Source organism: Ctenopharyngodon idella, chromosome 13, assembly GCF_019924925.1.
Source record: "Ctenopharyngodon idella isolate HZGC_01 chromosome 13, HZGC01, whole genome shotgun sequence".
Classification (NCBI taxonomy): domain Eukaryota; kingdom Metazoa; phylum Chordata; class Actinopteri; order Cypriniformes; family Xenocyprididae; genus Ctenopharyngodon; species Ctenopharyngodon idella.
In genome coordinates this window covers 15,839,022-15,863,679 of record NC_067232.1, presented here as the reverse complement: position 1 = coordinate 15,863,679, position 24,658 = coordinate 15,839,022, and the positions used below count along the sequence as shown (strand labels likewise).

The 24,658-nt window shown below is 36.1% G+C and overlaps 2 protein-coding genes across 2 annotated transcripts; both read left to right on the top strand.

The window, feature by feature from the left end:
- Nucleotides 1-679: 679 nt before the first annotated feature.
- Nucleotides 680-11,908, top strand: memo1 (mediator of cell motility 1). Its single transcript, XM_051917441.1, has 9 exons — nucleotides 680-1,025; nucleotides 3,919-4,000; nucleotides 4,082-4,150; nucleotides 4,250-4,362; nucleotides 4,743-4,854; nucleotides 6,760-6,902; nucleotides 9,017-9,093; nucleotides 9,698-9,802; nucleotides 10,097-11,908. The coding sequence occupies exons 1-9, from the start codon at nucleotides 965-967 to the stop codon at nucleotides 10,226-10,228; spliced, it is 894 nt and encodes a 297-aa protein (XP_051773401.1). The 5' UTR covers nucleotides 680-964; the 3' UTR covers nucleotides 10,229-11,908.
- Nucleotides 11,909-17,557: 5,649 nt separating this feature from the next.
- Nucleotides 17,558-24,117, top strand: srd5a2b (steroid-5-alpha-reductase, alpha polypeptide 2b). Its single transcript, XM_051918230.1, has 5 exons — nucleotides 17,558-17,958; nucleotides 18,609-18,772; nucleotides 22,149-22,250; nucleotides 22,371-22,521; nucleotides 22,638-24,117. Exons 1-5 carry the CDS (start codon nucleotides 17,684-17,686, stop codon nucleotides 22,702-22,704), a joined length of 759 nt encoding a protein of 252 aa, XP_051774190.1. The 5' UTR covers nucleotides 17,558-17,683; the 3' UTR covers nucleotides 22,705-24,117.
- Nucleotides 24,118-24,658: the final 541 nt, after the last annotated feature.

The window sequence follows — 24,658 nt, the reverse complement described above, 5'->3', positions numbered from 1 at the left end:
CACATTGAAATTGAGTTACAATGAACAATTATAAAAAAATAAATAAGTGAAAACCAAAACAAGACAAAAAACATCAATAGTAGTATATATAAATAATATATAAAACAGGTTTTGGTTAGTTAAGTTATTGTATATCTAGATCTTAATCCAAGCTCACTACAAAAATCTTAATACAATGGGATAAATTTAGATATTCCACATTTGTGAATATAAAATTATAAATGTTAGCATGTTGTCAATACCTTTATCATCATATTTACAATAACAAACGCTGTCTTTAACAAAGTTATATAAAAGAGAGATTACATTTTTCCAAATTTTTAGTACAGTTTGACAATCATAAAACAAATGACATCTTCTATGACTCTTCTATCGTTTCACGGAGGGAAAAAAAAACATTTCTTCAACACAAAATCCTATCACATAATCCTATCTTTTGAACGTTACAAATGCTGAATGATGTTTTAGCAACAAAACGGTCTGCGAGTTCACGCCCACATATGTTTTCCGCCAATGAATCTCAGCCAAACACACTGAGCTATCCAATCATCAAAGCGTTATATACATATGCCAGAGATTTGGACACGCCTTTGATATTCATCGACCAATCAGTCTATTGTTTTAGCCGGTCAATCAACTTTCCCCGCCCAGTTTTTCTGACGGAACGGAAGCCGAGATGGGCCAAACCAGCCCATCCGGATAACAGAGACAAACTTGGCAGCGAGCGGATGAACTGGTTGGATCTTTGTTCTTCACAGCTAGACTATCAACCTCTTTATTTTTGCATATCGTCACTTATATGTGTCACATTTATATCAAGATATAAAATACTCCTTCTTTGGGCACGCAGCTTCAGCACAGGCAGATACTTTTTGGGCTAGCATATTTTCCTAGTGTTTTTAGTTCATTCTCCCCCCCACCGACGAGGTTTTATTGGACCAAGATAGGCGGCGCGGGCACCAAGATGTCGAACCGGATGGTGTGCAGAGAAGCGAGCCACGCCGGCAGCTGGTACACGGCCTCAGGTAGAGCCAGAGAGCGGCCCGGGCCTGAAGTCCGGTGTCCTGCCTAACACCAATGTGTGTGTGTGTCTGGCATTATCTCAAAACCTAGTGAGCTGCCTACATAGACAGCATTTCTGGGATGTTCAGCACGCTCCTATGATAGCCAAACATGCTGCCTAGGTAGGCAGCTCACTAAGTTTTTGACACAGCCTGTGCGATCAGCTGGGAATTATTAAATAGCCGAGCTTAAAATTGTTTAAAGACCACAGAACGTGTTTCTTTACATTTATACCTTTTTCTGAACTGTCATCCTTTTGAAAACGAGCTATATTTGTTTTAAATGCGAACTGAAACATGTCAGTTTATTTTAGTTGAAGTATACTTTAAATAGATTTAATTCTGCTCCCTAATTCGTCTAATTCTGTAAACAATAGTGGGTCATTTACTTCATCCTGGCGTTTAAATGATCATTTCATGAAATAGTTTATATGCTAGAAATGATTTTGAATAATTATTTCTGCTTTTTATCGAGTAAACTAGAACCACTTCCATTTAAATTCATGGGCCATTACTTAACTCGACCAGACTATTTGTTTCTCTCACATTTTTTGCCTGTTGTTGTTTATTTTTGTGTCTCGATTGTATATGTGTAGCTTATCTGTGTGTATCAGCAGCTGAGAACAAAAACAGGCCAGCAGTTAGCTGGTTAGCCTATAGCCGGTGTGTGTGAATCTCTCATACACACACCAACTACCCAAACTAATACCACAGATTAATATACCATCCACACTAACTTTACCCAGCCCTACTTTGCCGGATCAGTAAATCCAGATAGATAAACGTCTGCCGCAATTCAGAAGACTGGATTTACCCTGCTAACGGCTAAAGCTATTTGTTGAAGTTCATATAACAGCTGTACATGACAGCTGTGTTTTCATGGAGAATCAAACTGTATGTTTCATTAATACTGATGTGAAGTAATACTGTTTATTGTTATATCGGTCAGCATTTATTTGTCCAGTTCCATTCCAGCAAATACAGTGAGCACAGTCAGCAAATGAAAGTCTTTGGAGGGCCGGTGGTGTTTTTTTCGCTCTCATGCAGTAACAAAGGATGCATGACAAAAGCCCACTGCTACACACACACACTAGAAGATCACATATATTTACACCGTACAGAAATCAGTCTGCTTGCCTTTACATGATGACCTGAGTTCTGCATGCTGCCACCATATTTAGAGATCTTGTTTTGTCAAAAACAACCAGTCTTTTGCATGTGTATTCTAGAAGGTCTATTTCCAGCAAATAATATCATTTATTGAAAATGTCATTTATTTAAAAACAGACTAGTGAGTCCTAAATTTGTTTAGTTTCCCCCATACAGGGTACTGTGGCATACAAGACTATAAACATTCTTAGATTATTATGTCTTCATTTACAGATTTTAGATCATGACTAATGATTGTTCTTTCGGCAATGATAACTGTACCCGATTGGCCAATGAACAGGAGGGTGACAGTTTCAAATTGTACTGACAATCTCTCTCTCTCTCTCTCTATTATATATATATAAAATCAATATTAAATATTTTTTACATTATATAAAATGAATTAAAATGTCACATTTGCTGTCATTAAATTGTGATTAATTACAGTTCTGTATATATCTGTAATCAGCTACCCTGCATTCTAAAGTTTGTTATAGGCATCAGTCATTACAGAAAACATTTCTTTTGAACAATAAAATTACTACATTTGCTGATTTATTGGTATTCTTAATATGTGCTAGACTGAGATAATTTATATATAATGTTGTATTTTATAAAAACAGCACTTAGATATTAATGTCTGCATCAGCCATTAAAAATCCATATCATTCCAACACTAAAATGAATACATTTGCACATTCAATATTCAGACCTGGCTGCTCTTAGGAATGTTATTAGTGATGTAATAGTATGATTCATTACAGTTTAGAGATTTGATTAACAGCTGTTAAAATTTGACCAAATTGGTTGTATTGTTGTTATTCTTTTCACAGAATCAGCTGAAGTCCATCTGTTCACTGGTTCTCAAAACTGTTATCTTGTCCTGTCAGACTCTGATAAGAAAGTCATTAGAACTGGGACAATGGCACTGTCTGAGGCTGAAATATTGCTGAAATCAACATTCAGGACAGCCATTTCACCTTTTGAGTCATTTTTGTTTGAATGATTGAAGTATAGGATGAATCCTCAGGTGAATGCTTGATTATAAGATTGTTTAGCATGTTGTGGTACCGAGGTGATACTATGATGAATAAATAATAAATAATATGCAATTTTTTCCCCCCGCATTGCTGTAATGAGATTTTGTTGTTGTTGTTGTTGTTGTTGTATTAAGGCAATGGAAATTAGGGATGAAAATATGCTTAATGACAATAAAGCAGATTTTTATAGTGCTGTTTTTATTTATTAAATAATGAACTTTATTATTTTCTACATTAACATTTATTTGACACAATATTTGTCATGAAAACAATGCATAAAACTCATAATTGTCCTAAAATAGGCTTAATTTTCTTTATTTTTTTGAAAAATTGTGGTCCAATCAAAGCACTCACTGTACTCTCCCAGCTAATTAGGTGCCAAGACCCATGTCTCTGTAGTCAAAAGTTCAAATATTGTGGTGAAATAAAACTTGAACATTGTCTTGACAGATTTTGCGAGCTTCACCCTTGTATTTTATGTTGTAGATTATAAAGGGAGACTTGTAATACTTCTGTTGATTGAATAAAAATATTTCTACATATTGTGAGAATGGTACCGTACAATTACATTTGAAAGCCATTCAAATAATCATCCTTGCTGAGGTGTCAAAGTTATGTCTGTATCTCTCATATTTGCTAATGAGATTTTTCTCTATCTCTGCATTTAGGATCCCAGCTTAACGCACAACTTGAGGGCTGGTTATCTCAAGCACAATCCACAGCTGGTCCAGCTAGAGCCATAATAGCACCGTATGTGAAGTGAAACCAGACAAACGTCTTTCTTTGCTTGTTTCCGTTGTTTCTGCATTCTTAAATGACTGTCTTTTGCAGGCACGCTGGCTACACCTACTGCGGCGCGTGTGCCGCTCACGCCTACAAGCAGGTGGACCCCTCGATCACGTAAGTGTCATCAGAGCTTGTTTAAATTCTCTTGAAGTAGCCGTAATGTTAAGTTTGCCGTGGGGAGAGAGGTAACCGCAGCACTCTCTTATTCATCAGTCGGAGGGTGTTCATTCTTGGCCCCTCTCACCATGTGCCGCTGTCTCGCTGTGCCCTCTCCCCCGCCGAGGTCTACAGAACGCCACTGTATGACCTGAGGATCGACCAGAAGGGTAAGGAATCTCATTTCCTCCCTGCACACTCCCGCAGGATTAAATGCTGATTGAATAACAATGCACAGAAAGGTGTTCACCCAGATTGTTTTTACTTCTAGCTCATTTGCTCTGAAACTGAGCTTTGCAGAAGAGTTGGCAACATTTTCAACTTGTATATGGCTATATTTGTTATTACACAATAGTTTGCTAATAGCTGTTGTCTTTGGCTATAAACGTCGCAAATGTGCAACATAGAAATATGAGCGATAATCTTTTATTTGATGGTGTTCATGTTAATAAGGGTTTGTGTAATTATCATAAATTGCCTTTTCTGTTTGTAACTCCTCAATGATTGAAAACACAAGAGCTTTAAATCCCCTCGTTTCTTTCTCACACAGTTTACGCTGATCTGTGGAAAACGGGCATGTTTGAGAGGATGAGTCTGCAGACAGACGAAGATGAACACAGCATTGAGATGCACCTGCCTTATACCGCTAAAGCCATGGAGAGGTAACAACCAGACACTGAACATCTTCACTGAACATCTTTTTCACCCTCCCCCCCCAAAAAAATTCTGTCATCCATTACTCACCCTGATGACAAACCTGAATGCATTTCTTTCTTCTGTGGAACACAAAGTCACTGGCGTTTCACTGTGTCGTTTTGAAACCTATTGACTTTAATTATATGGATAAAAGCAGTTGAACATTCTTTAAAATATCTTCTTTTGTGTTCCACTGAAGAAGGTCAGTCATACAGGCTTGGAACAACATAAACTAACCCTTGAATACATCAGATTCTGGGAGGACAAGATACAATTAAAATATACATATATACATGATTGTCAAACTTTTTTTTTCTTGTTCGCCCTACATTTTTTTTTTTTCGTTCCAGAAGTAATTTCACTCAGATATACATTTAAACCAAAATTTATTCAGACACCTTGATTTCATTTATACAGTATTATACAGCATATTTACTGTAGTTTAAAAAATGGTAATAAAATATGACAAGATCTCAGAGTTAAACTGTGTCAGAAAAAAATAATCTTAATTATGTCAGATAACACTTAAGTAAAACATGGTCAGGTCAAAGTGTCTGAATAATTTTTGGTTCCAAATTTTTATCAGTTTTACTGGTAGTCACCGTATGAAGAAGTTATGGGTCTAATATCTCACAGTTTATTTTGCTATCCTCACTTACATAAATGAACTATAGTGTCCTGCACCCACTAGTAAAAATGTCTGAATAATTTTTGGTTTGACTGTACGTCAATAGGGATGAAAAGACTATCACAACTTCCATTTCATGCTGATTTTAAGTGACTGAACGCCAGTGGGCAGGACCTATGGTGCGATGATTTATAACTATTTGTTGATGTCTTGCTTTAGAGGGATTCATATGCAAATGTATATCAATTTTGGAGCTTGGTTACATAAATGCTTTTTTTATAATGAAGATGATGTTTTAATGGTACAAAGACCTCTTCTTATATGTCATTTGATTTCTCATGTCATGACCGCTTTAAATTTTTGGTAGTGTATATAACTTTTATCCAGGAAAAAAGCACAAATGTGAGTGATTTCTTTGAAGGAACCAAGAATATTAGCGGTACTGGACATATTTACACGTTTAACATAATCATAGGTTTTACATGCAAAGTCTCACCCTTTGCTTTTTAACATTTGTGTCAATGTTGTGGTATTGCAAAATGTGTGATATATGTTATAGCTCTTTGTGGTTTCCTCCAAGTACCTTGGTTTCTATATTTGGCTACCTGCTAAAGTCTCCCTACAAGACATACACGTTCTCGTGAAGGACAGAATCTCCCCAGAGACTAAATGTAAATGTAAAGAGAGTGAAGGTTTCACTGCATCTCTATGCAGAAGCCATGAGCAGCATTATTGACCCATAGCCCCACTCTAATGCTCATTCATCTCTGCCAGATTCACTAATTATGTTGTCAGGATCTGTTTACATAGTGCTGTGCCTCTAATTAGTTTGCAGTGATGGATGTTCTGTTGTTTTTTTTTGTGTGTGTGACTTTTTTATTATTAATGCAGAAGCCACCAACCGCTTCTATTATGCCATTAAAACATTACAGTATGTGGGCATAGGAAAGTTAACATCCCCTCAATTTGTTTGATTAGACATTTGGGTATTTTTTTTCTGAAGCAGAGCAATTAGTTGCTGAGCAACTGTAATATTTTTCAGATACCCCACATTATACTCTCACACCTCAGAAATCTGGGTAACTGAAAACCCTTTCAGAGCTATTGATTTGATATGGCCACAGTGTTTTAATGAGTGATCCAAAACTCATTGGCAAATGAATATTAATAAACATGCAAATGTCAAATCTCCATCTGGGACTTGACAAATAATTTTCTGCTGTGCTTTGTTTCTCAAAAACAGCCATAAAGATGAGTTCAGCATCGTCCCTGTGCTGGTGGGAGCTCTGAGTGAATCTAAAGAGCAGGAATATGGCAAGCTGCTAAGCAAATACCTGGCTGACCCCTCCAATCTCTTCATCATCTCCTCTGACTTTTGCCACTGGGGTTTGTGTCCACTCACACACTTTAATTTTTCAACTGTCAAACAAACGGAAACTAGTCAATATCAATTACAGTCAGTAATCTGTTAAGAATTTCCTGTTTGTTGAAATTAAATGTACTGCTGACAAGATGCTATCATCTATTTAGCAGTAAATCTTCTAGGGTTTGTAAACGAAATGACCAAATAGTCATTTAGTTCTGGCACAGGTCAGCGCATTGGGTCTGTGTCGATTAGTCAAATGACTTTGGTAGCAAACTTAAATTGTACACATCAATTTTGAAACCGTAATACATGTGCATGTTTATGCATATCATAAAAAACAGCACTTAACACAAAATTTATACAATTGCCAAGGCCTTAGAGAATAAAAATATAGAAATATAAAATCAATTTTGAAATGCTGCCTGGCCAAAAAAAAAAAAAACTGTCACTGTTTGGATTTAAATAGGCAAATACTTAAGAGTGTATGACTGGATCATTATTGCTGTGATTATATGTTATATGTTTTGGAACAGTTCTTTTAAGTCTAATTGATGGAATGTGCAGCTTTTCATTTCTTAAACAACCATGTAGGAAGTAGGGTGTAACGGTTCAAATTACTCAAGTTTCGGTTTTTAACACGGTTTTAGGGTCACGGTTTCCATAAGGTTCGGTACTGTATGTGCTATGTTCAGGGAAAAAAGGACTACTGTCAAATTAAAATAAGGAAAATAAGAACCAATAATCAAACTACAAGCAACAGCACAAATAAATACAATAGAGCAAAGATACAAATAAAATACACACTGCTTTTCGGGTTTTTCAGGTATCTAACAGTAGTTTTCAGGTGCAGAAATTGATTGAAGTAATGTAAAACAACATTACATATAATATTCACTGTAGAAATTAAATAGATTAATCATTATTAAAGTTACGAAAGCTATTCAGTCAAGAGCAGTGAGTGATTTTCTTGTCTTTTGTTGTTTGATTAATAACATGAAAAACACAGACAGCAGGAATATTAGGCTGCTGTCACTTTAAGACATAATCCAGTGCACTGATACTGATAACACATGCGTTGTCTTTCTTGACCGTTCACTTAAGACATAACCTACTATGTTTGCTAGGATTCTTGCCAAGACAGGCATGTTGACATAATTTTTGTGTGAATTTGTATGTTCAAGCTCAAGACTTGAAAGAGAGCTTGATATTTGCGCGCAGTCTGAATATGCACTCATCCGAAGCGCGCACACAAAAATCTTCTCTATAAAGTTTTAAATAAGGATATTTGTCTTACACAAACACATCGATTCACTTCAGAAGGCCTTTATTAACCCCCTGGAGTCATATGGATTTATTTTTTTTATGAATGGATGCATTTTTTTTTTTTTTGTCTTCACAACCATTATAAACCTTGGAGGATTAAGGATATTTTTTAAATATATCTCTGATTGTGTTCATCAGAAAGAAGATAGATATATACTCCTAGGATGGCTTGAGGGTGAGAAAATCATGGGATAATTTTCATTTTTGGGTAAACTATCCCTTTAAGTATTTGTCTATTTAAATCCAAACAGTTACTTTTTTTTGGCTGGGCAGTGTATATTCCAATAATCACAAACGCGGAGAGTAAAGACCTGACATTGGTTTGGTATACCAAACTTTTATAATTAAATGTATTTGGAATTATGCAAAAATTAAAATGTAAATCAAAAGCACAAAACATGTTAAAAGCAACAACACCACAAGCATCTGAGATGGTCTGTGCTCATTTGTTCAAGGCAAAATTCTTGCGAACCGCCCTAAATCAAGTGTCGCTCAAATTAATGATAACGAAAGCAGCATGAATCTGGTAAGGAAGATATGCACGCTTTAATTTCATAGCCACATCGTCTCGGGAGCACAGACATTCTCTCCACTCTAGTTCTCCGTCAATGTGCTGGACGTGCCAGAAACACAAGCTGCCTGCTTCCTACATAGACTTGGCAGCATCCAAACGGAAATAAACCTCGTAAGTGAGTGTTTTGAAATACTCTACATAGGTGGGAACTCGTACAAATATACCCGATTGAGATTTCTATTTTTTTTTATTAATGATTCAAATGATTAATTTGAACTTTTTTCGTCTTTTCTGCAGGTCAACGTTTCCGTTATACCTACTACGATGAAAGTCAAGGAGAGATCTACAGATCTATTGAGCACCTTGACAAAATGGTAAACCTATTTCTATGCCCTTTCCTTCTGGTAACACACTTAATGTCTGACATATGAGGTTTACATGCAAGTGGCCCATTCTGCTTTCTGGCCCATTCTGCAATGTGCTAATCCTATTGGTGGTTCTAGAAAAAAAAAGGTGAGGAATTTTTCTCCAAGCTACAGAGTCATCGTTATGGTTACTTTGACGTGGAAGTCGGTGATTCAAAGGCTGACTTTAATACTTTCCACTCATGACAGTCTGTCAAATAGCAGATGTTCTTAGCAACCCAAACCTCATTAAAGGCCTACCAACTGGGCAAAGTACTTTTGCCTCGGTAGGGTAATTTACTGGACAAAGATCTCGTTTGATCTGGAGCTCCTTCCAGGAAATGTCCATTCATTACTGTGTAACTGAAAATTCATCTTGTTTTTTGAAAGTTGAATATTTTATATCATGATGTTGTGTTGTGCAATTAAACTACAGCAGATGTCTAATGCAAAATTTCATCGTTAGAGAGTCATAAATAAAAATTACCACATTATTAATGGCGGTAATGACAATGTTTTGTTGATATCAGTGAAATATATGCATGTACATTTCTTTTTTTTTTTTTTTTTTTAGGGAATGGGAATTATAGAACAATTGGACCCCATCTCCTTTAGCAATTATTTGAAGAAATATCATAATACTATTTGTGGTCGCCATCCCATCGGCGTTCTTCTAAATGTAAGTATCTAATGAATGATTCATATGAACGGCTTCATGAATTTCCCCCAGGACATTTTATTATTTAGCAAACCATTGTTGACTCAAAGCAGAAGCAAAGTAATGCGAATAATGGCTAGTCCATAAGCATGGTAATTAGTCTAGCACTTAACTGTCGCAGAGCTTTTATTAAAGTCATTTTTCCCCCTAACTAATGTCTTGCCAGCTTTCTAGTCTTTCATCATGAAGCTTTTAAGATTACCATTAAAGATCTCTTTAGTGTTGACTCTCCAATGATTCTCCTCATTCCACCAGGCCGTGGCGGAACTGAAAAAGAACGGCATAGACATGAACTTCTCTTTCCTAAACTATGCGCAGTCAAGCCAGTGCCGAAACTGGTCGGACAGCTCTGTGAGTTACGCTGCTGGAGCTCTGATCGTTCATTGAGGTGAACTCTCCAAGGAGCCATGGAGCCTCCTAGAAGCCCCATCTCCTCCCACCCGTCCTGTTCCTGACCACATATCCCCATCCCTCCCCACCTCTTCTTATAGGAAGGACATGCAAAGCTTGTCCCAGCTGGGAATCCTCATACACACCCCCCGAATCCAGATGTAACGTTAGATACTAACCTCCTATTCCTCCAGCTTTCCCTGTACCCTGTTTTCCAAGTGAGGCAACTCGGATGATGCTATAGCTTGAAGTTCAGCCACAGTTTTTTTTGGGTGTTGCAAGGTCAGATTTTTGGCTGGGTTTTTTTGTTATTGTTTGTTGGGGGCAGAATCCGCTTTTGACCCTCGAAGGACTTTAGGTATCCAATGAGCCCTTGTGTAATTTAAAAGCAAGACACACTTAAAGTTTAAATAAAGTAAAAGAAATAAAACCATCGACATTTCACTCTTTTTGCAAGTTTGCATAATCTACATGATAAATGTCTCACCTAATGATAAATAATTTGAACAAGGAAGTTGACAGACTGCAACATGCCCATGTACACCCTGAGAATTGTAGTAACAGCTACTGCATTGGTCCTGTTGTAGTTTTTAAAGGGCTACACAATACCCACTAACCCTCCACTGTACTGGATATACCAAAAAATAGTTTTTCTTTCATCTAATCTTTTATTGTAGTCAAATTAAAGTCTTTTTTCTGATTCTTATATTTGGTTCTGTTTATTTTCCCTTTTGTGATTTACCGTTATTTAGCTTTTTAGTTTTATTATGCGTTTGACATATAATCTCAAACTGTGTGGAAACATATTGTAGTGTATGAAGTATACAGAAGTGCAGTTCATGTTTGATTTAATGCTAGTTCAGGTGGACGCCTTTCAGACTGCCTCAAAGTGGCCATGCTTTTCCATCAACCCTAAAGATTTTAAATGGTAAGGCGGAATTCTTTGGGTTATTCTTAAACCGTTTTATTTTCTCATACAAGTTAGCAGCCATGTTTAACAGCTGATTAGTAGTTAGTGATGCACACCCGTATTGAGGAACCACCAGAGGTGAATTTTCTGAACGGCGTAGGCATTTTGTCTGGCTTTCCTCTTTAACGCATCTACTCCAAGCCTCCCAAAGAGCACAATGCAGCAAGATTTTTCCTGGGTAACCATAAGAAGGAAAACAGCAACGCTCCTGTACATCCCCACCAAGGTTTGAATGTCTCAAACCAGATCCTCAAAACAGAAAACAGACAAAGCATGTCATACCATGCAGATGTGCCTTGGGTCAGTGTTAAACATGTTTTGTTTTTTTGTCCTTTGCTTTCTACCCTAGTCCACCCTTCATCTACCCCCTAAAAAAAATGCTTGATTTAGTCTGTCTTTTAAATCAGTTTTCACTGTTTTCAAAGCAGGGGAAGAGAATCATCGGCTTCACCCATCATAACACCTGTTCTTGTACTGTTAGAATTTTTTTTTAATGTTAGTACCGTTTATTATTATTCTAACTATTATTACAGAGAAAATAACAGTTCACACGTTGTCAAACCTATGTCAGAATTAATCAAAGTGCTCCTTAGCGGAGTCATTTTTGAATCTCAGGTTACATTGAAGCATTACAGAATTCTCGCCAGATATGACTAGGGTCATGGCTGATGTTGCAAGGAAACAATAAAGTGTAATGACAAAAGTTACTATGTTGTGGCGTTTCTTTTACTCGTCTTAGTGTTTGTGATTCCTTTAGGTGTTTGTGACATGTTTATGAGCAGTTTGTGAGTTTGTTATTGAAGCCAGAGCTGGGCAAGATTAATTTAAGATGCCATATATTATAATATGAGTTATGTGCTTCTCTCCCAAGATGTAGTTTCTCTGCCTTTCCTTTCTAATTGAAAGTTAGCGGAATCATGGATGCTTGAGTTTAAACCACATTCTATTCTGTAGTTGGTGAAATAATTAAAGGATTTGTGGGCAGTAAAAGCAATCCTTAACATGTTTCACAGTCATTATGAGCATGTTAACAGTATGTCTGCTATGGCTACCGCTTGAATTTTGCATTAGTTTTGTTTGTTTTTGCAACACATCTGTAAATGTAACCATTCTTAAGTCTTGACACTTGCAGAACATAGTGACACTGCTGTTCAAAAGTTTTTTTTTTTTTTTTAAAGAAATTTTTAATTTTATTCAAGTACATATTAAATTGATCAAAAGTAAAGATGTATATAAAGTTATGAAAGATATTTAATTTCAAATATATTCTTTTGAACTTTCTATTCACCAAAGAACCATGAAAAAAAAGCATCAGTTTCCATCAATGCAGCACAGCTGTTTACATAATATGTTTCATAATGTTTCTTAATACATTAATACATAATGTTTCTTGAGCAGCAGATCAGCATATTAGAATGATTTCTGAAGGATCATGTGACACTGAAGACTGAAGTAATGATGCTGAAAATTCAGCTTTGCATCACAGGAATAAATTACATTGTAAAATATATATATATATATCAATAGAATAGTAAACAGTTGTTATGATATTTCAGAATATTGCTGTTTTTACAGTATTGTCAATAAAATATCTTCAGGCTAGGTGAGCATAAAAGACTTCTTTCAAAAATATTAAAACTTTTGAATGGTAGTGTCAAGCCTTAAATGAATAAAAGTAGACACGTATGAAAATCTTTTCCTTAATTGCTTTTGCAAATTTTTTATTGAAAACAGACCTGCCATGCACTGCTTTGCTAGCCTCATGCAATCGTCACATTATTGTGGATATATTTTAAATGGGAAGAGCACACACAGTGTAGTGCATCTGCATGGCAGACCAGTTTTTACCTTTTAATTTTGTGTGCTATGCAGCTAAATTCCTGTGGGACGAGAACTTCCTGTTTATTCTCTTTTTTTCTTTAGATAGATGTTAGCTATCAAGGGCCTATTAGTAATCAAGGAGATAGATTTTGACTGAGGCAGGGGCTGAGGAAATTAAAACTCATTGTAGAAAAGAAAAATTCTAAAAATCTGAAGAATAAATACAGTAATATACAATCTCATTTCCAGAAAAGTTGGAACATTTTGTAAAATGGAATAAAATTAAGAATCTGTGATTTGTTAATTCTCTTTATCGTACAAAGAAAAGTTTTTCAAAGTTTTCACTGACCAACTTAATTTTGTAAATATAAACAAATTTTAATTTTGACTCCAAAAAAGTTGAGACAGAGGCATGTTTACCGCTCTGTCACATCACCTTTCCTTTTAATTACACTTTTAATCATTTGGGAATTGAAGATATTAACAATTGCAGTTTTGCAAGTGGAATTTTTACCTGATAGAAGACAGCTGCTCAACAGTCTGTGGTTGTCATTTTTTGATTCTCCTTTTCATGATGGGCCATACATTTTCAATAAGAGTCAGATCTGGACTGCAGGCAGTCAAGCACATTCACTGTATGGTGTAGAGAGTCTACAAAACTGCTTTGTTGTAGCACTTGCAGAATGAGGCCTGGCATTTTCTTGCTTCCCAGGAAAGATGTCATCTTTATGGCAGTATATGTCTCTGTACAATCCCAATATATGCCTCCACATCAGTGGTACTTTCACACATATGCAAGTCACCCATGCTGTTTGTTCTGATGCACCCCCATACCATAACAGACGTTTGCTTTTGCACCCATTAAAGTCTGGATGGTCCCTTTCATCTTTGGCATTGAGAACTCAATGTCCATTTTTCAAAAACAAGCTGAAATGTGGACTCACTCATCTGACCACAGCACACATTTCCATTGTCTTGATGAGCTCAGATCCAGAAGACTCGGCGGCATCTCTGCATACTGATGTATAGCTTTCTCCTTGCGAAACAGTTGCATTTCTTGATGCACTGGTAGACTGTGTTAAGTGACAGCAGTTTTCAAAAGTAAATATGGATATTTTTAACACAGTAGCATGATGTTTTCACATGCAATGACATCCGAGGGCTCGAAGGTCATGCACATTTAACAGAGGTTTCCTGCCTTGCCCTATACACGGACTGAGATTTTTCTGGATTCCTTAAAACTTTTCACAAAAGATAAATTCCTTGCAATCTTGCAATGAGAAATGTGAGAATTTTTTTTTCTTTGTACTTTTGTCAGTTAAGTAAAGGTTCAAGAGAATTAAAGGGTTAGTTCACCCAAAAATGAAATTTCTGTCATTAATTACTCACCCTCATGTAGTTCCACACCTGTAAGACCTTCGTTCATCTTCGGAACACAAATTAAGATATTTTTGATGAAATCCGAGGGTACATTGCTTCATAACATTAAGGTTGAACCACTGTAGTCACGTTGACTATTTTAACCATGTTTTCAACTACCTTTCTGGACGTCAAAAGGTGCAATGACGTTGCTGCCTATGTGTGGATCAAATACCCTCAGATTTCATCAAAAATATCTTAATTTGTGTTCCGAAGATGAACAAAGGTCTTACGGGTGTGGAACGACATGAGGGTGAGTAATTAATGACAGAAATTTCATTTTTGGGTGAACTAACCCTTTAACAAATCACAGATTCTTGATTTTACTGCATTTTACAAAGTGGCCTGGAATTGGGGCTTAAAATTGTTGTCAAACTAGCATGAAAGATGTCTTTAATGGTGGTAATTGCCTGGGAAAAGATACACTAAAAAAAGATTGTAATTTTAACTGTAAAAGACTGTAAAATATGACAGTAAAAACCTGTTAATTGGTTAACAGAACGTTCCCGTAATATATACAGAGAAAAACTGTAATAGATCTAACCTTACATTTTGTATAATTTTACAGTAAAAAAAAGTGAAATAAAGTGACGTGTGGCCAAGTGTCCCATACTCGGAATTTGTGCTCTGCATTTCACCCATCCAAGTACACATACACACCGTGAACACACACCCGGAGCAGTGGGCAGCCATTTTTTTGCTGCGGTGCCCTGGGAGTGATTGGGGGTTAGGTGCCTTGCTCAAGGGCACCTCAGTTGTGGGTAATGAGAGTGGAAGAAAGCACTGTTCATTCACTCCCCCCAACTACATTTCCTGCCGGTACAGAGACTCGAACCCACGACCTTCGGGTTGCAAGTCCGTCTCTTTAATCATTAGGTCACAACTGCCCCCTAAATGTACAATTTTTGAAGTAAAAAGAACAAATCATCTAATAATTTACATTAAACTGACATTCCCAGAAGTTCTTGTGTGACACTTCACATTTTATGATTTTCAGTTTTATTTTACACTTTTCTATTTTACACTGTGCACCTTCTATATATTAGTATATACCTCAGATTGTGGAAAAGCTACTTTGATTCATCATGTTTCATTCTCTTTACCACCAGTGTTGTCAGTATATGTTAAAAGTACAAAACAGATTTAAGTAGCAACATGGCCTTGCTAATCTAACAGAAAAGGGCTGTTGGATTTATAAGTTTAAAATGTTTTTTTGTTTTTTTTTTGGTAAAGTTTTAAACTGTAAAATGTACTTGTTCTGTTAAATATGTTTATATTTTCACTGTATTTTTACTGAATTATTCTGGTAAAAAACAGCTGCCATTTTGTTTCTGTAAAAGACAGGGGTTTTTTTACAGCTTACTTTTAAACATAACATTTTTTTTTTTTTTCCCAGGAGTTGGAAGTAAAAGCAAATGCAAACATCTATAGAGTCTGATGTGTTGTGCAACTATCATTCAGCTGTAGTACCTTCAAACCACAACTCACACAATTGTGGTTTTCACTTTTTGCACTGGCTTAGAGTTCGAATTCAAATAATTTTGAATAATTTTTCTCTGACCTTTCTTTGAAATAGGATTTGTGAGGAAACGGTGGTTCCCATTAATTGGCCCAGCTCAAAAAATATCACTTCATCAATCTGTTCTTGCTGTTTAGCAGCGTCGACATTTCAAATCTCCTGAGCGGTTTCAGGTCACACTGAATGCCTTCGGGTGAGGAGAACGTTGTTGAGAATTAGTTTGGACACAGGTGTCAGCTGTGGTGACCGCAAGTTTCTCCTCCAGAAATGACTTCAGTGTTGGTCTCCAGCTTACATCATGCTCTCGAACAAAATTAAGAACTTGTTCTGAGTTAATTGGGCGAATCTGGTCTGATTTTTATTGTTGTCTTTATTTTAATTTTTGCTGAGTAAATATGCTTTTGTAAATCAACATTAATCAAATTTAAGTTGTGCACTGTTCATTTTTTTAAATGAAATGAAAGAGGGTTATTTTAAGATCAATTTATTAGTAGTCAGGCTGTAGATTGTATTATTTTAAGTGTTTCCTTGGAAACATAATTTGAAAGACTTGGATTTGTTGTGCGCCCTGTTGTTTTAAGTGACTTTTATTGAGTGACTGCTTTATACTGGGGACATAAACACTGAAAGGTTATTGGTAATATGGATAAATGGTGCGAGGAGAAACACTCAGACATACTTCCTGCTGTTTCACGTAGTTCTCTACATATACAGAATCCATGCATTAATCACCATTCTCAGTGGGTGCTCCCTTAATTACAGGAAACAACCTATTGCAAGCTGTAGACACATGCTTTTCTGAAAGTGAACTGAATTCATCATATATTAATTGCCCCAGGGATCTGATTTTTTTCCTGCAATATTAGGAAAATACACCTAGCTTTTTATATGTAGATAAAAGACGCTGAAGTTTGGGGTTCTTTAGATCACTATCATGGTGAACAAAAAGGCTGTTAAGTACACATAAAATGTAAATTTTTGGATGCTATTATTTCAATATTTATAATATTAAATAATATAATGTAAATATTTAAATGTGAAGTTCCTTCAAAAGATGCCAAGAGGTTCTACAAATGGTTTAGCCAGTGTTGTGGAAATGTAAGGAAACCTAAATGGTGCCTCAAGCATATTTTCATTTTTACAGTCTGAGAGGAGATTTCCTATTGAAAAGTATTAATATGTACACCAAAACAAACACAAAAGGAAAATAAATGCCCATTTTCCTCATTGAAATATGATGATACTAGCTCTTTCACCTAGTTTCTCATGCTTTTATTTGTGTAATCAGGTTGATGAAAGAATAATTGCTCTGTAAAATGACTGAAAATCGAATTTCTTTGTTCATCTTTCTGAACACAAAATATACAGGATTAACAACAACATGGTCTTCTTACTGATTCTTACTGAAAACAATATTCCAGCCTCACCGACATGCCTGTGTTTTGATACCATTCTATCATATGAAAACTGATGCTCCCCACCAGTGCATTAGTGGAAATATCTCTCGCAATATGTCAAAAGGGAAATCTGTTTGAAAAAGGCACTCTCACATTTCAGCAGGGTGCATACTGTCGCATGATCAGGATTCGGCTCTCCCTCTGCTTTTGGGGAGGAGCTGCTCTGAGACGCTGTGTTTGCAGCGGTGATTCTGGTGAGGGGTTAAGAGGCGAGATACAACATTAGGCTCAAACCTGGTCTGGAATTGGACAGATACTCAACCTCCATGCAGTGCCAGGAGCTCCTCGTGCGGGGCCTGAGCTTGGGGATGATCCTGGGTGGGGTAATGCACTTTATATGTCTCAGGAAGTCTCACGCTGCCTACGGCCGCTACGTGGACACCTCGGGCAGCTCCATGATGGTGCCCGCAAGGCTAGCCTGGTTCCTCCAGGAGCTTCCCGCTCTCCTGGTGCCGCTGCTTTTGATGCTGATCACGGATGGAAAACACAGCACCGGGAAACACCTGATGCTCTGGACCTTCTGCCTGCACTACTTCCAAAGGTAAGCCGTGTGCATGATGGGACAACGTGAGTGACCGTTGGTGGGGCTGAAGAAGAATTCAAAATGTTACTAAACAGTTTGTATTATGTTAATTTTAGAACATTATTGAAAGATCACTAGTATAAAACACAGACAGGCCAGAGCGGATGAATGCATATGGATCATAGCAACTTTATAATGCCATTGGCATGTCGTCAGAGCGTTTTTGCTTCCATTCACTTGTTTGTTTTTTTTGATATGCAAAAGTTAATTTCACAAACCTGGATGTATTATCTAGCTCACCCAGAACAAATGAGAAAAAAAATACCCTTAATCCGAAGACAAAAGGGAACGGATTGGGTGGAATGTTCTAGATTCCTGCTTCTTTAGACTATAATGCTGTCCTGACAATAAATTAAGGCTGCTGCGGAAATGTAACGGCTTAAATGTATTAATATTTGATTTGAGTAATTAACAGAAACAAAAGCAGGTGAATGATGTGAGAAAATGCTTGAATAATTCAATGGAAGCATGGTCTGGACAAAACACAACAGGTTTGTGAGCAGGTGTTGAATTACATAGAGCACGCAGACGCACAATCACAGTTGAAGTGTGATGTAGGCAGATGTCCAAACGATGCATTTGATCTGTATTAATATTCTGGTTTCCAGGAGCTGCATCTACTCTCTGCTGACCAAAGGGCGGCCGTATCCGTTCAACATCATGCTGACAGGGATGGTGTTTTGCTCTATTAATGGCTTCCTGCAGGCACACTATCTGCTGCATTGTGCTACATATCACAACACATGGTTTTCTGATGCCTGTTTACTAGCCGGTAAAACTTATTTACTGAAAGAATTATTATAATAAAATTGTGTGCTATTCAAAATCTAATTTGATTTGAGGTGGCAAACAGGATTCAAAATTGTCATTTGAATTTGTATTTAAGAAACTAGAAATGAAAACGGAAGGTACATTTAAAGAAATTCATATAGAATATGAACAAATATAGCCATATTTTTAATACGAACTACTACTTTAAGCTGAAAGCTGTCAGACATTTTGAAGTGCTATATGAAAAAATAAAAATAAAATGTTTTTTTAATACTGTCAAAGAGAAATTAGTCAAATATATTGGTAACACTACAAAAAGGTCTCATTTGTTAACATTAGTTAATGCATTAAATAACATGAACTAACAATGAGCAACATTTTTACTGCATTTATTAACTTTTGTTAATGCTACTTAAAGGCAGAGCTCTCAAGTCTCACGCATTCACCGTGAGACACACGCATTTCAACCATTTCACACGCTCACACGCCACACCTTGTATTTCTCACGCTGAGAAGTAAGGGATAACTTGTCCCTCTATATACAATTAATGGAGGAGGCTATTATACATCGCACGTTGAACTATTATAAGCACCAAGTTCCCGTACGAACGGAACGGACCAATTATCTGCGCAACATGACCGAAGCCCAGTTTATTTAATTGTGCATGCGTGGCGCGCGAATGGCTGTATACTCTGCGCGCGTTCAGCAGTGCGCTCCAAAAGTGTGATAAGATTTGTGCGAGCCGTTCCTATCGCGACGCTGAGAAAACATCATCCTGCACCAACATAAAATAGAAAGACCTCCTTTACTAGAATTTACCTATTGTATTTATTGTGGTAAATTGACTAACTTGTAGAATTTATAATAGATTATCTGTTAAGGGAATAGATTTTTCACAAAAGATTTATATTACAACTGTGGCATACTGTGCTATAGTTACTATGTGTATAGGCTGCTTTTACCTGTAATTATATCCTTATTGTAACAAATTCTATTACAAGACAATTACAAGAACTATAGTTTTTCAAAAGGCCAAGTACAAGTTAGAATTAAGACAAGACCACAATTGATTTTCCCCATGTTTAAAATGTGTTCTGCTAATAATTACAGATATTAGGAAAAACCTAGCAGATGACAGGAAATTAACATTTTCAATATAAGAACTGTTTAAGTAATGTTCTTTAAGTGAAATTCTGTCAAAATGCTTAATATTTTAGATGCTTAAAAATAAAATACATGCAGCTATGTTAACCAACTTTTTATGTGGATGTAACCACAAAAAAGACCATTTTGCAAAAATAAACAAATAAGCGCACAAATAAATCTCATGAGGGAGCATGCCTTGTGACCCCGCTAAACCCCCCAATGTTCAAACCAAAACTACACCCAACCCCTTCATTTTTTTTAGCATTTTGATTTTATAATTCCTAGACGAAATCACTTGCCTTTGATCAAAAATAGTGAGAGCTGATGTTGGGGAATATAGCCAAATTCATGCTAAATTATTATTGATGCAGTCAAAAACTCTCCCAACTGCTTTAGCTTAGTTTGGCTATCTGAAACTAAGGAAAGTACTAGAGATGTATTTAATTATTTTATTTCAAATTCTACTGTATTAATACTCTTTTCAGCAATGTTAAGACTACATCTCTTAAAGCAGAGCTCTCTGGCTATCATTTCAGTAATATTTAATTTACTGGCAATGCATACATTAATCATTGCATTGGTCTGTTTCAAAGATGTCAGAGAAAAAGCAAAAGAGTATTATTTCATTCTGGGCACCAAAGGGTCAGCCCCCTAAAAAGGAGACAGTGGAAGAGGTGGAGGCAGAGATGGTGGAGAAGATAGTAAGAGTGACAGTTGGAGAGAAAGTAGAAGAGACCATAGAGGAGACAGTGGACAAGACAGGGAAGAAGAAGAAAGCATTAAGTGGAGCAGCCACCAGGTGTACTTTAAAAAGTGAGTGGTCAACCAAATGGCCATTCATTACCATAGGCACCAGCAGCTCCTACAACTGGTGCTCTGTTTGCAGACAGGAGAACTCAGGTGAACAGGCATATAAAACATAAGGGTCATCAGGCCAAAGAACAGGCACTTCAGTCAACAAGCAGCATAATTTCTATTTGTGCTGGTCAATTATGAACAACACTGTAGGTAAAATTAACTGCTAGCAAAAACTTGAGAGAATTTGGTGGGGCAGAGGGGCCGCTGCTGCAAATATTTGAGTGGCTCCTCCCCTAACAGATGTAATCTCACTCCAAACTTTTAATAAAACTTGAGAGCTCTGCTTAAAGGATTATTTCACTTTTTAAATGAAAATTACCCAAAGCTTTACTCACCCTCAAGCCATCCTAGGTGTAGCCTATATGACTTTCTTTCAATCTGAGAAATCCGAGAAATATTAATAAATATCCTGACGCATCCGAGCTTTATAATGGCAGTAAACAATACCAACGAGTATGAGCTGCCTATTCAACTTACGGAAAAAGTGTAATTGACGCGACGCCAGTTTACACTTTCTTCGTAACTTGAATACGGAAGGCGGTCTGGCGGAAGCTAGATAATTTATTTCATAACTTGTTAAATATGTATATTTTTTTTAAACACAAACGTATCGTTTCGCTTTAGAAGGCCTTTATTAACCCCTCCGGAGCCGTGTGGAAAATGTTTATGATGGATCGATGTGGATGGAGACACTTTCTTCAGCTCATACTCGTTTGGTAACGCTTATTGCCATTATAAAGCTCGGATTCGTCAGGATATTTATTAATATGTCTACGATTGTGTTCATCAGAAAGAAGAAAATCATATGGATGGATGGCTTGAGGGTGAGTAAAGCTTGACTAATTTTCATTTGAAAGTGAACCAATCCTTTAATGAAAATGTTCATGTTAGTTCACAGTGCATTAACTAATGTTAACAAATACAGCTATTAATAAAAAAAAAAAAAAAAAAAAAAAAATGTTGAGATTAACATGAAATAAGATTAATAAATGATGTAGAATTACTGTTAGTTCATGTTAACTAATATAGTTAACTAATGTTATCAAATGAAACCTTATTGTAAAGTGTTACCAATATATCTAATCCTCTATTCCACACAGGGAATAAATATGCATAAATATTGAAAGATTATTGTAATTATTTATAAAAATGAATTTGTTGACCAATTAATTTAAAATTCCAACCTGTGAATTAAAAGGGAAACACACAGAGAATATGGTAATGGAAAAGAACTACAGCACTTGAGCTCATTATTTGTGGCTTATCGTATTATTACATTTTTTAATTAAATTTACTTCAGAGGAATTGCTTTATAATGTTTATACAAAGTTGTACATGTTTATTAAATGATTTTTAAACTATATTTTTCTAGGCCTGATAATATTTTTCATAGGAATGGGAGTCAATATTCACAGTGACCACATTCTTCGCAGCCTGAGGAAACCTGGAGAAATTTCCTATAAAATCCCAAGAGGTACAAATCTTTGAGGGTCTTTTAAATGTTAGCAACACACATCATTTACTGTCTTTATTTCAGTCTCTGTAAGCAAACTGCAATTAGTGTCACTGATTTATGTGTTTATTTTAACTGCAGGCGGCTTGTTTGAGTATGTGTCTGGTGCAAATTTCTTCGGGGAGATGGTACAGTGGCTGGGCTACGCTGTTGCTACCTGGTCCTTACCCACATTTGCTTTTGCTTTTTTTACAATTTGCTTCATAGGCCCGAGAGCCTATCACCATCACAGGTAAACCAAAATTCACAAATCACTTACAGAATTATTAAACTGTACGTCTTTGGCATGTTTTCATTTGGTATTGATTGATTTAGAAAAATACATGTGGTTTCTTTAATGTGTTTCAGGTTCTATCATGAGAAGTTCAAAGATTTCCCCAGATCAAGAAGATCTCTCATACCCTTCATCTTTTGAGAAGATAAATGTAGTTGCGTTGCGTTCTGTCAGAAGAAAAGAATTCATCTTCTTAATTGCTACAGTGTAGACCTTTTTCCTTTTGGTTTGTTTTCATTACCTGATTTAGCATACAGTATGTGGGAATTATTGGCACTAATTGGAAATATATGACTTGAATATATGACTTGAATATGTTACCAGATTGTGTGTAATGGTTTTGACTTCCTGTATGATAAAGGATTAATCATATAACAGGACAATTTACTACAACTTAATCTTTTTTATTACTTGTACAGTATGTTATTGCTGTTGTTAGTATATTTGTGTGTAACTGTGTATATATCCCAGCTTAATATTAAGAGACAACTGTAAGTTGGTTGATTTACCCAAAAAACATGAGCATCTCCGCCACCTTTGATTCAACCAATTGCATGATTTTGTGTAAAGGATTATCTGTTGGCTGAACAATGACTGTCAGCATGTTTGGTAAACCTGACTGAAATGAATCATTATTTTGGTGATGCTATGATGCATTATTTCACTTCATATTTAAAGAAGAAAATATAATGAACAGAATAATGAAATCATGTGTTTTTTTTATAAAATGCAAAACTGCATGCATTTTTTTTTTTTGCGGCTAATCGATGACTCACCGCTATTTTACTGTAGTTGTCAATCACAGGCATTTCTGTTGAAAACAATGGCCAATCAGTGGTGATAACTGAGTTTTCTTGCGAATAAGCTCAGGCTCACTTTCTGTAGGTTACATAATCCATTCATAATTTGAAAAAGGTTTTGTAGAGGACCAATGTCCATGTATACTGCAAAGTTTCAGAAGTGACATTTAATTACGAGAATAAATCCGCTATATTCTTCTGTAAGTCACTCCAGAAATTGATATAATTGAAAGCAATAAAGTGGCAAAAGGTCCTCTGCAGCCATCTACTGGTGATAGTGGTAATTTAATGTCATTTTCATTTGGAAAGTGTTTGTTTTCCATCAGATGTCAAAAATTGTCCACTAAAGCAGCAGGTTTTCCATGTTTTCTCCATGAATAAAAATGAGAAATGTAAATCTTCTTTAAAGTGAATTTACAGTACAACTCAGAAAATAATAAAAAAATGTTTTAAATTAGGGATGCACGATACCATTTTTTAAGGACCGAGTACGAGTACCTATACTTTTTTTCTGATACTTGCCGATACCGATGCCTATACATTTATTAATTTCTCTCTCTCATAAGCTCTTAGTTTGTAGCTGGTGCATGTAATTTAAGCTATAACGATGTTGTGATGTTGAAGTATAAATGGATGTTGTTTGGATAGTAATTTGTGATATTGGGCTATATAAAGCCCATTTGATGTTAATCAAGAGGTGTTATGTTTCTGCGGCCAACAAAGAAAATGTTTGTCTGAAAACATTTCTTGTTTGTATTTTGTGTGCCCTGTGTGGAACATTAATGTCACATGCCTGTTTAAGTGATGAACTGCACTACTTAGTTGTTTTCAGAGATATAACATATGTTTTATACTAGGCCAAACAATTGTAGCACAAAACGTTCAGCCTCTGTAGCACCAGTGCTATTGGCAAAAAAGGTTAACAGATGAATATGGCTGTACTTCTCCTAAAACATTCACTACTAAGCTTAAAGGGATAGTTCACCCAAAAATGAAAATCATCCCATAATTTACTCACGCTCAAGCCATCCTAGGTATATGACTATCTTCTTTCAGCCGAACACAATCAGAGTATATTTAAAAAAAATATCCTGGCTCTTCCCAGCTTTGTAATGGGCGCCCGAGTTTTTGAAGCTCCAAAAAGCACATCCATTCATTATAAATGTAATCCATATGACTCCAGTGGGTTAATAAATGGCTTCTGAAGCAAAGTGATCAGTGTTTGTAAGAAAAATATCCAAATTTAGAACTTTATAATCTATAATCACTGGTGTCCAGCAATGGCTGTACGCAAG

Coding starts and splice junctions, on each gene's coding strand:
- memo1 (XM_051917441.1), top strand. CDS start 965: ATGTCGAACCGGATGGTGTGCAGAGAAGCGAGCCACGCCGGCAGCTGG. Junction 4,363..4,742: donor CCTGAGGATCGACCAGAAGG/GTAAGGAATCTC, acceptor TTTCTCACACAG/TTTACGCTGATCTGTGGAAA. Junction 6,903..9,016: donor CTCTGACTTTTGCCACTGGG/GTTTGTGTCCAC, acceptor TCTTTTCTGCAG/GTCAACGTTTCCGTTATACC.
- srd5a2b (XM_051918230.1), top strand. CDS start 17,684: ATGCAGTGCCAGGAGCTCCTCGTGCGGGGCCTGAGCTTGGGGATGATC. Junction 17,959..18,608: donor TGCCTGCACTACTTCCAAAG/GTAAGCCGTGTG, acceptor TCTGGTTTCCAG/GAGCTGCATCTACTCTCTGC. Junction 22,251..22,370: donor TTCCTATAAAATCCCAAGAG/GTACAAATCTTT, acceptor TTTTAACTGCAG/GCGGCTTGTTTGAGTATGTG.